This window comes from Oncorhynchus tshawytscha, linkage group LG08 (assembly GCF_018296145.1).
Source record: "Oncorhynchus tshawytscha isolate Ot180627B linkage group LG08, Otsh_v2.0, whole genome shotgun sequence".
Classification (NCBI taxonomy): domain Eukaryota; kingdom Metazoa; phylum Chordata; class Actinopteri; order Salmoniformes; family Salmonidae; genus Oncorhynchus; species Oncorhynchus tshawytscha.
In genome coordinates this window covers 2855294-2870777 of record NC_056436.1, presented here as the reverse complement: position 1 = coordinate 2870777, position 15484 = coordinate 2855294, and the positions used below count along the sequence as shown (strand labels likewise).

General features: G+C 46.6%; 1 protein-coding gene across 1 annotated transcript in view; it reads left to right on the top strand.

The window, feature by feature from the left end:
• Positions 1 to 15484, top strand: part of LOC112263958 (dynactin subunit 1) — a 77750-nt gene that overhangs the window by 22046 nt on the left and 40220 nt on the right. Inside the window, 1 exon segment of the mRNA XM_042325064.1 lies at positions 922 to 1081. Coding sequence (XP_042180998.1) covers positions 922 to 1081 — 160 coding nt within the window.

Genomic DNA, 15484 nt, shown 5'->3' with positions numbered 1-15484 from the left:
CAGAACGCACCCTTGTGGGGCCCCAGTGTTAAGGATCAGCGGGGAGGAGATGTTGCCCTACCCTCACCACCTGGGGCGGCCCGTCAGGAAGTCCAGTACCCAGTTGCAGGGCGGGGTCGAGACCCAGGGTCTCGAGCTTGATGACGAGCTTGGAGGGTACTATGGTGTTGAATGCCGAGCTGTAGTCGATGAACAGCATTCTCTAAAGTGTAGGGGTGGCAGGAAGCCTAGTGGTTAAAGTGTAGGGGTGGCAGGTAGCCTAGTGGTTAAAGTGTAGGGGTGGCAGGAAGCCTAATGGTTAAAGTGTAGGGGTGGCAGGAAGCCTAGTGGTTAAAGTGTAGGGGTGGCAGGAAGCCTAGTGGTTAAAGTGTAGGGGAGGCAGGAAGCCTAGTGGTTAAAGTGTAGAGGTGGCAGGAGCCTAGTGGTTAAAGTGTAGGGGTGGCAGGAAGCCTAGTGGTTAGAGTGTAGGGTGGCAGGTAAGCCTAGTGGTTAAAGTGTAGGGGTGGCAGGTAGCCTAGTGGTTAGAGTGTAGGGGTGGCAGGTAGCCTAGTGGTTAAAGTGTAGGGGAGGCAGGTAGCCTAGTGGTTAGAGTGTAGGGGTGGCAGGAAGCCTAGTGGTTAAAGTGTAGGGGTGGCAGGTAGCCTAGTGGTTAAAGTGTAGGGGTGGCAGGTAGCCTAGTGGTTAAAGTGTAGGGGTGGCAGGAAGCCTAGTGGCTAGAGCGTTGGGCCAGTAACCAAAAAGTTGCAACATCGAATCCCTAAGCTGACAAGGTAAAAATCTGTCGTTCTGCCCCTGAACAAGGCAGTTAACCCACTGTTCCTAGACCTTCATTGTAAATAAGAATTTGTTCTTAACTGACTTGCCGAGTTAAAATAAAGTTTCAATAAATAAAATAAAATAAATACCTTGTCTCTGTGTCAGGATGCGTGACCTGTCTGTGTCGGAGAAACAGGAACATGTGAAGCTCCAGAAGCAGACAGAGAGGAAGAGCACAGAGCTGGACACCCTGAGGACTCAGAGAGAGAAACTCCAGGAGGAGATGAAACTGGCCGAGAGGACCATCGATGAACTCAAAGAACAGGTCAGCAAACAGCACATGGTTATAAGGTTCATCTACGTTTTCATGGGGAATGTCACCCTGGGCTTGTTTTCCATCAGGTCTTTCTAGGACAGTGAGATGTGTTTAATAATTGCCCAGAAGTAAGGCGGTCAGGGCTTCCCGAGCTGAATGATACACCCTATGACAGCTTCCTGTGTGTTTGTATTTGTTTTTATTATATATCATTTAGTGTTTCTTCACAGGTGTATTTTTACCTGCTTTTTAAAAATCTGATTCTACTGCTGTATCAGTTACCTGATGTGGAATAGAGTTCCATGTAGTCATGGCTCTATGTAGTACTGTGTGCCTCCCATAGTCTGTTCTGGACTTGGGGACTGTGAAGAGACCTCTGGTGGCATGTCTTGTGGGGTATGAATGGGTGTCTGAGCTGTGTGCCAGTAGTTTAGACAGACAGCTCGGTGAATTCAACATGTCAATACCTCTCACAAATACAAATAGTGATGAAGTCAATCTCTCCTCCACTTTGAGCCAGTAGAGATTGACATGCATATTATTAATATTAGCTATCTGTGTACATCCAAGGGCCAGCCGTGCTGCCTTGTCCTGAGCCAAATGCAATTTTCCTAAGTCCTTTTTTGTGGCACCTGACCACACGACTGAACAGTAGTCCAGGTGCGACAAAACTAGGGACTGTAGGACCTGCCTTGTTGATAGTGCTGTTAAGAAGGTAGAAACTAGGGCCTGTAGGACCTGCCTTGTTGATAGTGTTGTTAAGAAGGTAGAAACTAGGGCCTGTAGGACCTGCCTTGTTGATAGTGTCGTTAAGAAGGTAGAAACTAGGGCCTGTAGGACCTGCCTTGTTGATAGTGTTGTTAAGAAGGTAGAAACTAGGGCCTGTAGGACCTGCCTTGTTGATAGTGTTGTTAAGAAGGCAGAGCAGCGCTTTAATATGGACAGACTTCTCCCCATCTTAGCTACTGTTGTATCAATATGGTTTGACCATTACAGTTTACAATCCAGGGTTACTCCAAACAGTTTAGTCACCTCAACTTGCTCAATTTCCACATTATTTATTACAAGATTCAGTTGAGGTTTAGGGTTTAGGGAATAATTTGTCCCAAAAAATGTCAGTCTCTCGATGTGCAAAACTGATAGAGACATACCCCAAGCGACTTACAGCTGTAATCGCAGCAAAAGGTGGCGCTACAAAGTATTAACTTAAGGGGGCTGAATAATTTTGCACGCCCAATTTTTCAGTTTTTGATTTGTTAAAAAAGTTTGAAATGTCCAATAAATGTCGTTCCACTTCATGATTGTGTCCCACTTGTTGTTGATTCTTCACAAAAAAATACAGTTTTATATCTTTATGTTTGAAGCCTGAAATGTGGCAAAAGGTCGCAAAGTTCAAGGGGGCCGAATACTTTCGCAAGGCACTGTACCACCACAGACTGAGGTTGGCACTAAGACTGCATTGAATGAGCTGTATTCCGCCATAAGCAAACAAGAAAACGCCCACCCAGAGGTGGCGCTCCTAGTGGCCGGAGACTTTAATGCAGGGAAACTTAAGTCCATTGAGGAGTACACCACATGTGTCATTGGCTTCATCAATAAGTGCATCGATGATGTCATCCCCACAGTGACCGTACATACCCCAACCAGAAGCCATGGATTACAGGCAACATCTGCACTGAGCTAAAGGCTAGAACTTCCGCTTTCAAAGAGCGGGACTTTAACCCAGAAACTTATAAGAAATCCCGCTATGCAGACCACCATAGTGCCTGTGCCCAAGAACACTAAGCTAACCTGCCTAAATGACTACAGACCCATAGCACTCACGTCTGTAGCCAGGAAGTGCTTTAAAAGGCTGGTCATGGCTCACATCAACACCATCATCCCAGAAACCCTAGACCCACTACAATTTGCATACTGCCCCAACAGATCCACAGATGATGCAATCTCTATTGCACTCCACACTGCCCTTTCCCACCTGGACAAAAGGAACACCTATGTGAGAATACTATTCATTGACTACAGCTCAGCGTTCAATACCATAGTGCCTTCAAAGGTCATCAACAAGCTAAGGACTCTGGGACTAAACACCCCCAGGTGATAAGGGTAGGTAACAACACATCCGCCACGCTGATCCTCAACACGGGGCCCCCAGGGGTGCGTGCTCAGTCCCCTCCTCTACTCCCTACTCCCTGTTCACCCATGACTGCACGGCCAAGCACGACTCCAACATCATCACTCAATTTGCTGATGACACAACAGTGGTAGGCCTGATCACTGACAACAACGAGACAGCCTATAGTTTAAGTTTAAGTTTATAAGACTCCTGAACATCTAGTCAAATGGATACCCAGACTATTTGTATTGCCCCCCCCCTCCCCTCTCCACACCACTGCCACTCTCTGTTGTCATCTATGCATAGTCACTTTAATTAACTCTACCTACTACTCTACCTACTCTACCTACATGTACATACTACCTCCACTAACAGGTGCACATTGACTCTGTACCGGCACCCCCTTGTATATGTTGTTATTTTACTGCTGCTCTTTAATTACTTGTTACTTTTCTCTCTTATTCTTATTCATATTGTTTTAAACTGCACTGTTGGTTAGGGGCTCGTAAGTAAGAATATAACTGTAAGGTCTACAGCTGTTGTATTCGGCGCATGTGACAATAAAATTTGATTTGATTTCAGTTAGAGGGACATACATTAGGTTCCTTACATTGTGTCTTCCAACGTCCCTGGGATAATGTACATTTTGCTGAAGCATTATGATGACTCAGCGACACAATGGTAGGGATTAACTGAACTGGACTTGGGTCATTGATAAGTCATTGTCTCAACACAGCCTTATAATGCTGTGAAAGGATCCAGGAACCCAGATGATTTGGGTGGATCCCATCCACCTTATAAAACATTTTGTTTCCAAAGGGTATCAAAATTGTCAACAAAAGTTACGCTCATTGAGCTGCAATAATCACGTAGCCAGTTGTGAAGAGAAAGGATCCTGCTGAAGCATTCAATGCCACGATTCAGAGAAGGGCACAGGGCCAGATATGAAGGGTCTTTTATTAGTGTCTAGCAGAGAGTCAATCAACTCTTTAAAATCCAGTTTCAACTGTTCAGAGCTGCCCTTCATAATGTCATTAAAACCCACATGGACTTTGATAGAATCAATGTCCATGTCCTGACGTAGTCCATTCAGGACCATCTTAGGAATGTCATTTACTCGAGCTCCGTGATAGGACATTGTTTCTGCACCAGGAACAGTCACATTTCTTACCATGGATCTGCCCAAAATCACAGCTACAGATTGTTACACCAGATAATGTGATTTAACCAAATATTTTTGGTTTCCATGACTGGGAGTTACAGGATAGGTACTGTTTGGTGTAGCAAATCAAACCAAATTTGTATTTGTCACGTGTCGAATACAGTGAAATTTTGACTTACAAGCCCTTAACCAACAATACAGTTTTAAGAAAATACCTAAATAAAAGTAAGAAATGAAAGTAAAAAATCATTAAAGAGCAGCAGTAAAATAACAATGTGGAGGCTATATACAGGGTATTACGGTACAGAGTCAATGTGGAGACTATATACAGGGTATTACGGTACAGAGTCAATGTGGAGGCTATATACAGGGTATTACGGTACAGAGTCAATGTGGAGGCTATATACAGGGTATTACGGTACAGAGTCAATGTGGAGGCTATATACAGGGTATTACGGTACAGAGTCAATGTGGAGGCTATATACAGGGTATTACGGTACAGAGTCAATGTGGAGGCTATATACAGGGTATTACGGTACAGAGTCAATGTGGAGGCTATATACAGGGTATTACGGTACAGAGTCAATGTGGAGGCTATATACAGGGTATTACGGTACAGAGTCAATGTGGAGGCTATATACAGGGTATTACGGTACAGAGTCAATGTGGAGGCTATATACAGGGTATTACGGTACAGAGTCAATGTGGAGGCTATATACAGGGTATTACGGTACAGAGTCAATGTGGAGGCTATATACAGGGTGTTACGGTACAGAGTCAATGTGGAGGCTATATACAGGGTATTACGGTACAGAGTCAATGTGGAGGCTATATACAGGGTATTACGGTACAGAGTCAATGTGGAGGCTATATACAGGGTATTACGGTACAGAGTCAATGTGGAGGCTATATACAGGGTATTACGGTACAGAGTCAATGTGGAGGCTATATACAGGGTATTACGGTACAGAGTCAATGTGGAGGCTTTATACAGGGTATTACGGTACAGAGTCAATGTGGAGGCTATATACAGGGTATTACGGTACAGAGTCAGTGTGGAGGCTATATACAGGGGGTACCAGTACAGAGTCAATGTGGAGGCTATATACAGGGTATTACGGTACAGAGTCAATGTGGAGGCTATATACAGGGTATTACGGTACAGAGTCAATGTGGAGGCTATATACAGGGTGTTACGGGTACAGAGTCAATGTGGAGGCTATATACAGGGTATTACGGTACAGAGTCAATGTGGAGGCTATATACAGGGTATTACGGTACAGAGTCAATGTGGAGGCTATATACAGGGTATTACGGTACAGAGTCAGTGTGGAGGCTATATACAGGGGGTACCGGTACAGAGTCAATGTGGAGGCTATATACAGGGTATTACGGTACAGAGTCAATGTGGAGGCTATATACAGGGTATTACGGTACAGAGTCAATGTGGAGGCTATATACAGGGTATTACGGTACAGAGTCAATGTGGAGGCTATATACAGGGTGTTACGGTACAGAGTCAATGTGGAGGCTATATACAGGGTGTTACGGTACAGAGTCAATGTGGAGGCTATATACAGTGTATTACGGTACAGAGTCAGTGTGAAGGCTATATACAGGGGGTACCAGTACAGAGTCAATGTGGAGGCTATATACAGAGTATTACGGTACAGAGTCAATGTGGAGGCTATATACAGGGTATTACGGTACAGAGTCAATGTGGAGGCTATATACAGAGTGTACTTGTACAGAGTCAATGTGCTGGGCACCTCGTAGTCGAGGTAATGAAGGTCATATGTACATGTAGGTAGAGTTATTAAAGTGATTTTGCATAGATAATAACAGAGAGTAGCAGCAGCATAGAAGGGGGGTAATGCAAATAGTCTGGGTATCCTTTGATTAGATGTTCAGGTGTCTTATGGCTTGGGAAGAAGCTGTTTAGAAGCCTCTTGGACCTAGACTTGCCATGCGGTAGCAGAGAGAACAGTCTATGCTGCCATCTTGTCTATTTCAGGTCTTCTCACTCATTGATGGTGTGATTGTGATAAGATACAGGAACCCAAGTCCTTTTGTTCACCCGACCTAGAATACCTCACAATCAAATGCCGACCGCATTACCTCCCGAGATAATTATCCTCGGTTATCGTCACAGCTGTGTATATTCCCCCTCAAGCCGATACCACGACAAGGAACTACACTGGACCTTGTGCAAACTGGAAGTATCATATCCTTTACTATAACTGAGGCTAATAAAGAAGAGCTGAGGAAAACGCAACCAAAGTTCTATCAACACATTGCCTGTAGTACTCGCACTTCAAAAACTCTCTGGTGTTACTCTCCCTTCCAGGGATGTCTACAAGGCCCAAAGTTCTATCAACACATTGCCTCGCACTTCAAGAAAACTCTTCGTTGTTACGGAATCCGGGATGGCTACAAGGCCCTCCCTTCGGCAAATCAGATCACGACTCCATTTTGCTTAAAATAGGCAGAAATTCAAACAGGAAGTACCTGTGCTAAGGTATTGTCAACACTGGTCTGACCAATCGGAATCCATGCTTCAAGACTGCTTTGATCAAGCAGACTGGGACTTGTTCCAGATTTCCTCTGAGAATAACATAGACATATACACTAAAACAGTGACTAAGTTCATCAGGAAGGTGTATAGGGGATGTTGTTCACACTGTCACTATTAAAACCTACCCAAACCAAGAACCGTGGATAGATGGCAGTATTCATCACAAAACCGAAAGCACAAACCACCGCATTTAAACCATGGCGACTGGTGACTGGGAATATGGTTGAATACAAGCAGTTCAGTTATGCCCTCAGTAAGGTAATCAAAATACCCTCCTCTTCCTCCTCCTCCAAGCTGATGCCCAGCAGCGCTGATGTCATCAACCCCCCCTCCCCCTTCTGTTGGCCTACGTGTGATGAGACTGATAGCCCTGACAGCGTTGAGTCAGACAGGGTAGCTTAAATTTCCCCATTTGATATAAATGATGACAACATCAAGATTATATTATACAGTTGAAGTCGGAAGTTTACATACATTTAGGTTGGAGTCATTAAAACTCGTTTTTCAACCACTCCACAAATGTTTTGTTAACAAACTATAGTTTTGGCAAGTCGGTTAGGACATCTACTTTGTGCATGACACAAGTCATTTTTCCAACAATTGTTTACAGACAGATTATTTCACTTATAATTCACTGTATCACAATTCCAGTGGGTCAGGAGTTTACATACACTAAGTTGACTGTGCCTTTAAACAGCTTGGAAAATGCCAGAAAATTATGTCATGGCTTTAGAAGCTTCTGATAGGCTAATTGACATCATTTGAGCCACTTGGAGGTGTACCTGTGGATGTATTTCAAGGCCTACCTTCAAACTCAGTGCCTTCACAAAATAGATGGCATCATGAGGGATGAAAATTATGTGGTTATAATGAAGCAACATCTCAAGACATCAGTCAGGAATTAAAGCTTGGTCGCACATGTGTCTTCCAAATGGACAATGACCCCAAGCATACTTCCAAAGTTGTGGCAAAATGGCTTAACGACAACAAAGTCAAGGTATTGGAGTGGCCATCATAAAGCCCTGACCTCAATCCCATAGAAAATTTGTGGGCAGAACTGAAAAATGTGTGCGAGCATGGAGGCCTACTTACCTGACTCAGTTACACCAGCTCTGTCAGGAGGAATGGGCCAAAACCCAACTTATTGTGGGAAGCTTGTGGAAGGCTACCCAAACTGTTTGACCCAAGATAAACAATTTCAAGGCAATGCTACCAAATACTAATTGAGTGTATGTAAACCTATGACCCACTGGGAATGTGATGAAAGAAATAAAAGCTGAAATAAATCATTCTCTCTACTATTATTCTGACATTTCACATTCTTAAAATAAAGTGGTGATCATAAATGACCAAAGACAGGGAATTTTTACTAGGATTAAATGTCAGGAATTGTGAAAAACAGAGTTTAAATGTATTTGGCTAAGGTGTATGTAAACTTCCGACTTCAACTGAACATATCGTGTTATCGTGTTAGACAAACGGACCGATCCTAGAGACAAACAGACCGATCCTGGAGACAAACGATCCTAGAGCCAAACGGACAGACCGATCCTAGAGCCAAACGGACCGATCCTAGAGCCAAACGGGCCGATCCTAGAGACAAACGGACTGATCCTAGAACCAAACGGACCGATCCTGGAGACAAACGATCCTAGAGCCAAACGGACCGATCCTAGAGCCAAACGGACCGATCCTAGAGCCAAACAGACAGATCCTAGAGACAAACGGACCGATCCTAGAGACAAACGGACCTAGAGCCAAACGGACCGATCCTAGAGCCAAACAGAACGATCCTGGAGACAAACGAACCTAGAGTCAAACGGACCGATCCTAGAGCCAAACGGACCGATCCTAGAGACAAACGGACCGATCCTAGAACCAAACGATCCTAGAGCCAAACGGACCGATCCTAGAGCCAAATGGACCGATCCTAGAGCCAAACGGACCGATCCTGGAGCCAAACGGACCGATCCTAGAGCCAAACGGACCGATCCTGGAGCCAAACGGACCGATCCTAGAGCCAAACGGACCGATCCTAGAGCCAAACGGACCGATCCTGGAGACAAACGGACCGATCCTGGAGACAAACGGACCGATCCTGGAGACAAACGGACCGATCCTAGAACCAAATGGACCGATCCTGGAGACAAACGGACCGATCCTGGAGACAAACAATTCTAGAGCAAAACGGACCGATCCTAGAGACAAACGGACCGATCCTGGAGACAAATTATCCTAGAGCCAAACGGACCGATCCTAGAGCCAAACGGACCGATCCTGGAGACAAACGATCCTAGAGCCAAACGGACCGATCCTAGAGCCAAACGGACCGATCCTAGAGACAAACGATCCTGGAGACAAACGGACCGATCCTAGAGACAAACGGACCGATCCTAGAGACAAACGGACCGATCCTAGAGACAAACGGACTGATCCTGGAGACAAACGGACCGATCCTGGAGACAAACGGACCGATCCTGGAGACAAACGGACCGATCCTAGAGCCAAACGGACTGATCCTAGGGCAAAACGGACCGATCCTAGAGACAAACGGACCGATCCTAGAACCAAACGGACCGATCCTGGAGACAAACGATCCTAGAGCCAAACGGACTGATCCTAGAGCCAAACGGACCGATCCTAGAGACAAACTGACCGATCCTAGAGCCAAACGGACCGATCCTAGAGACAAACGGACTGATCCTAGAACCAAACGGACCGATCCTGGAGACAAACGATCCTAGAGCCAAACGGACCGATCCTAGAGCCAAACGAACCGATCCTAGAGACAAACGGACCGATCCTGGAGACAAACGATCCTAGAGCCAAACGGACAGACCGATCCTTGAGCCAAACGGACCGATCCTAGAGCCAAACAGACCGATCCTAGAGCCAAACGGACCGATCCTGGAGACAAACGGACCGATCCTGGAGACAAACGGACCGATCCTAGAACCAAACGATCCTAGAGCCAAACGGACCGATCCTAGAGCCAAACGGACCGATCCTGGAGCCAAACGAACCTAGAGCCAAACGGACCGATCCTAGAGCCAAACGAACCGATCCTAGAGACAAACGGACCGATCCTGGAGACAAACGATCCTAGAGCCAAACGGACAGACCGATCCTTGAGCCAAACGGACCGATCCTAGAGCCAAACAGACCGATCCTAGAGCCAAACGGACCGATCCTGGAGACAAACGGACCGATCCTGGAGACAAACGGACCGATCCTAGAACCAAACGGACCGATCCTGGAGACAAACGGACCGATCCTGGAGACAAACAATTCTAGAGCAAAACGGACCGATCCTAGAGACAAACAGACCGATCCTGGAGACAAACGGACCGATCCTAGAGCCAAACTGACCGATCCTAGAGCCAAACAGACCGATCCTAGAGCCAAACAGACCGATCCTGGAGACAAACGATCCTAGAGCCAAACGGACTGATCCTAGAGCCAAACGGACCGATCCTAGAGACAAACGATCCTGGAGACAAACGGACCGATCCTAGAGACAAAAGGACCGATCCTAGAGACAAACGGACCGATCCTAGAGACAAACGGACCGATCCTGGAGACAAACGGACCCGATCCTGGAGACAAACGGACCGATCCTGGAGACAAACGATCCTAGAGCCAAACGGACCGATCCTAGAGACAAACGGACCGATCCTGGAGACAAACGATCCTAGAGCCAAACGGACCGATCCTAGAGCCAAACGGACCGATCCTGGAGACAAACGATCCTAGAGCCAAACGGACCGATCCTAGAGCCAAACGGACCAATCCTAGAGACAAACGATCCTGGAGACAAACGGACCAATCCTAGAGACAAACGGACCGATCCTAGAGCCAAACGGACCGATCCTAGAGTCAAACGGACAGATCCTAGAGACAAACGGACCGATCCTGGAGACAAACGGACCGATCCTGGAGACAAACGGACCGATCCTGGAGACAAACGGACCGATCCTGGAGACAAACGGACCGATCCTAGAGACAAACGGACCGATCCTGGAGCCAAACGGACCGATCCTGGAGACAAACGGACCGATCCTTGAGACAAACGATCCTAGAGCCAAACGGACCGATCCTAGAGACAAACGGACCGATCCTGGAGACAAACGATCCTAGAGCCAAACGGTCCGATCCTGGAGACAAACGATCCTAGAGCCAAACGGACCGATCCTAGAGCCAAACGGACCAATCCTAGAGACAAACGATCCTGGAGACAAACGGACCAATCCTAGAGACAAACGGACCGATCCTAGAGCCAAACGGACCGATCCTAGAGTCAAACGGACAGATCCTAGAGACAAACGGACCGATCCTGGAGACAAACGGACCGATCCTAGAGACAAACGGACCGATCCTGGAGACAAACGATCCTAGAGCCAAACAGACAGACCGATCATAGAGCAAAACGGACCGATCCTAGAGCCAAACGGACCGATCCTAGAGCCAAACGGACCGATCCTATTGAGAAACGGACCGATCCTGGAGCCAAACGGACCGATCCTGGAGCCAAACGGACCGATCCTGGAGCCAAACGGACCGATCCTGGAGCCAAACGGACCGATCCTAGAGACAAACGATCCTAGAGCCAAACGGACCGAGTCTAGAGACAAACGATCCTAGAGCCAAACGGACCGAGCCTAGAGCCAAACGGACCGATCCTAGAGACAAACAGACCGATCCTAGAGACAAACGGACCGATCCTAGAGACAAACGGACCGATCCTAGAGACAAACGGACCGATCCTGGAGACAAACGGACCGATCCTGGAGACAAACGATCCTAGAGACAAACGGACCGATCCAAGAGAAAAACGGGCCGATCCTGGAAACAAACGATCCTAGAACCAAACGGACCGATCCTAGAGCCAAACGGACCGATCCTGGAGACAAACCATCCTAGAGCCAAACGGACCGATCCTAGAGCCAAACGGACCGATCCTAGAGACAAACAATCCTGGAGACAAACGGACCGATCCTAGTGCAAACGGACCGATCCTAGAGACAAACGATCCTAGAGCCAAACGGACCGATCCTAGAGCCAAACGGACCGATCCTAGAGACAAACAATCCTGGAGACAAACGGACCGATCCTAGTGCAAACGGACCGATCCTAGAGACAAACGATCCTAGAGCCAAACGGACCGAGCCTAGAGCCAAACGGACCGATCCTAGAGTCAAACGGACCGATCCTAGAGACAAACAGACCGATCCTAGAGACAAACGGACCGATCCTGGAGTCAAACGGACCGATCCTAGAGCCAACCGGGACCGATCCTAGAGACAAACGGACCGATCCTAGAGACAAACGGACCGATCCTAGAGACAAACGGACCGATCCTGGAGACAAACGGACCGATCCTGGAGACAAACGATCCTAGAGCCAAACGGACCGATCCAAGAGAAAAACGGGCCGATCCTGGAAACAAACGATCCTAGAACCAAACGGACCGATCCTAGAGCCAAACGGACCGATCCTGGAGACAAACGATCCTAGAGCCAAACGGACCGATCCAAGAGCCAAACGGGCCGATCCTGGAAACAAACGATCCTAGAACCAAACGGACCGATCCTAGAGCCAAACGGACCGATCCTGGAGACAAACCATCCTAGAGCCAAACAGACCGATCCTAGAGCCAAACGGACCGATCCTAGAGACAAACAATCCTGGAGACAAACGGACCGATCCTAGTGCAAACGGACCGATCCTAGAGACAAACGATCCTAGAGCCAAACGGACCGAGCCTAGAGCCAAACGGACCGATCCTAGAGCCAAACGGACCGATCCTAGAGACAAACAGACCGATCCTAGAGACAAACGGACCGATCCTGGAGTCAAACGGACCGATCCTAGAGCCAACCGGGACCGATCCTAGAGCCAAACGGACCGATCCTGGAGCCAAACGGACCGATCCTAGAGACAAACGGACCGATCCTAGAGACAAACGGACCGATCCTGGAGCCAAACGGACCGATCCTGGAGCCAAACGGACCAATCCTAGAGACAAAAAAGTGCAGGTGCATTTCAAATGGGTTGTACGACAGATTAAAAACCCCTTAGATGGTTGTGTTATTCACCAAAAATGGGCCGGGTATACAGTGAGCCATGTTGGCTCTTTGGAGCCAAAATGTGTCATGGACTGTGGGAATGAATAGGCTGATTTTATATACCGCACTAAACTTTCTATCCAAGCTGGGAAAGAGCGCGAGGACGGCTCATGCAGGCTCTGGCTATACATGACAGTTGTATAATTATTTATTTTTATCAATTGGTTGCTGATTAGTATACTGTTGCATTGAAAATATATTTTACAATCTGCAATGTTTGAATTTCCAACTTCAATTACTGAACCAGTCAGTACATTATTGCCGGGCCAACCAAAAATGGTTTTATTTGTCCAAATACTTATAACTTCTTCAAATTGGGAGAACTTGGTACACAAAGTAGTTTTTTTCCCTAAAAACGGTAAAACAAAATACCCTCAAATAAAAGGTGACATTTTGTACTGTTGCCTAATATGAAACTTTAAAAAAAATCTCAAGTCCAAAATTATATAATTATAATGTCAATATATATATTATGTTGTTATCTCGGTTTTCATTTGAATAATATTTTTATACGTTGAGTGTTTGAATCGATTGGAAAGACAGCTGTGTATTTGAAGTCAACTTTGTCCGGAAGTTATCGGAGATAAAACCAGTTGATTCTGTGTTTGAGGGCAAAATAGCATCTAACGATGCAGGTGTTAGATTACGAGCGTTTTCAAGTGCAACGTTAATAGCGATTGTTTTGGGAAACAGCGCCGAGATTTTAACAACGCTGCTCCTAAAAACCTAACGATGAATTTAGCCTTAATTAAGATGCTTTTGCGAAACCGGGCCCTGGTCTTGTGTCTGGAAGTGGCTTAGGCTAGCCAACTTCATCCGCCAATTAGCTTCAGCTGGCTGGTGTGCGACAGCGGCAAAGTAGGTCCCTAAACAAGATCTCCGGGGCTAGTTAGGGACAGTCAATAAATTACACAATGTAAATGGGACAATATTTAGTTTGTATTTGAATTTCTACCATTTATAGTAGGTTTGAGGTTTTTAAGTCATTGAAATGTTGAGCTGTTTAAACTTGTTTATAATGTCCCATGTACATTGTGTAATTTACTGATGGTTCATAATTAGCCCCATCGGGATATCCAAAGTCAAACCAAATTTACCACGGGCATTACGATCGGGTTGCGTGCAGCTGCGCTCGAAATGGATGATTACTTGGGTGATGTTGTAACGTCTGCTTCCAGCCCTCACTCTCAAACACCTCGATCCCCTGAACGCAGCTCACTCTCCAACCCACACTCTCAAACACATACAGTGGGGCAAAAAGTATTTAGTCAGCCACTAATTGTGCAAGTTCTCCCACTTAAAAAGATGAGAGAGGCCTGTAATTTTCATCATAGGTATACTTCAACTATGACAGACAAAATGAGAAATAATATCCAGAAAATCACATTGTAGGATTTTTTATGAATTTATTTGCAGATTATGGTGGAAAATAAGTATTTGGTCAATAACAAAAGTTTATCTCAATACTTGAAGTTGAAGTATACCTATGATGAAAATTACAGGCCTCTCTCATCTTTTTTAGTGGGAGAACTTGCACAATTACCCAATTACAAATACTTTTTTGCCACACTGTACATCTAGGTTATGTTGAACGGGTGCAGAAGGGCACATGTTTTTCCACAGTGGCCTTTATGATGTGATGAGTGGCAACGCGCATGCCCCGCCCACCTGAGTATCTTGTCTTCTTCACAGTGGCCTTTATGATGTGATGAGTGGCAACGCGCATGCCCCGCCCACCTGAGTATCTTGTCTTCACCACAGTGGCCTTTATGATGTGATGAGTGGCAACGCGCATGCCCCGCCCACCTGAGTATCTTGTCTTCTTCACAGTGGCCTTTATGATGTGATGAGTGGCAACGCGCATGCCCCGCCCACCTGAGTATCTTGTCTTCTCCACAGTGGCCTTTATGATGTGATGAGTGGCAACGCGCATGCCCCGCCCACCTGAGTATCTTGTCTTCTTCACAGTGGCCTTTATGATGTGATGAGTGGCAACGCGCATGCCCCGCCCACCTGAGTATCTTGTCTTCAACACAGTGGCCTTTATGATGTGATGAGTGGCAACGCGCATGCCCCGCCCACCTGAGTATCTTGTCTTCACCACAGTGGCCTTTATGATGTGATGAGTGGCAACGCGCATGCCCCGCCCACCTGAGTATCTTGTCTTCACCACAGTGGCCTTTATGATGTGATGAGTGGCAACGCGCATGCCCCGCCCACCTGAGTATCTTGTCTTCACCACAGTGGCCTTTATGATGTGATGAGTGGCAACGCGCATGCCCCGCCCACCTGAGTATCTTGTCTTCTTCACAGTGGCCTTTATGATGTGATGAGTGGCAACGCGCATGCCCCGCCCACCTGAGTATCTTGTCTTCACCACAGTGGCCTTTATGATGTGATGAGTGGCAACGCGCATGCCCCGCCCACCTGAGTATCT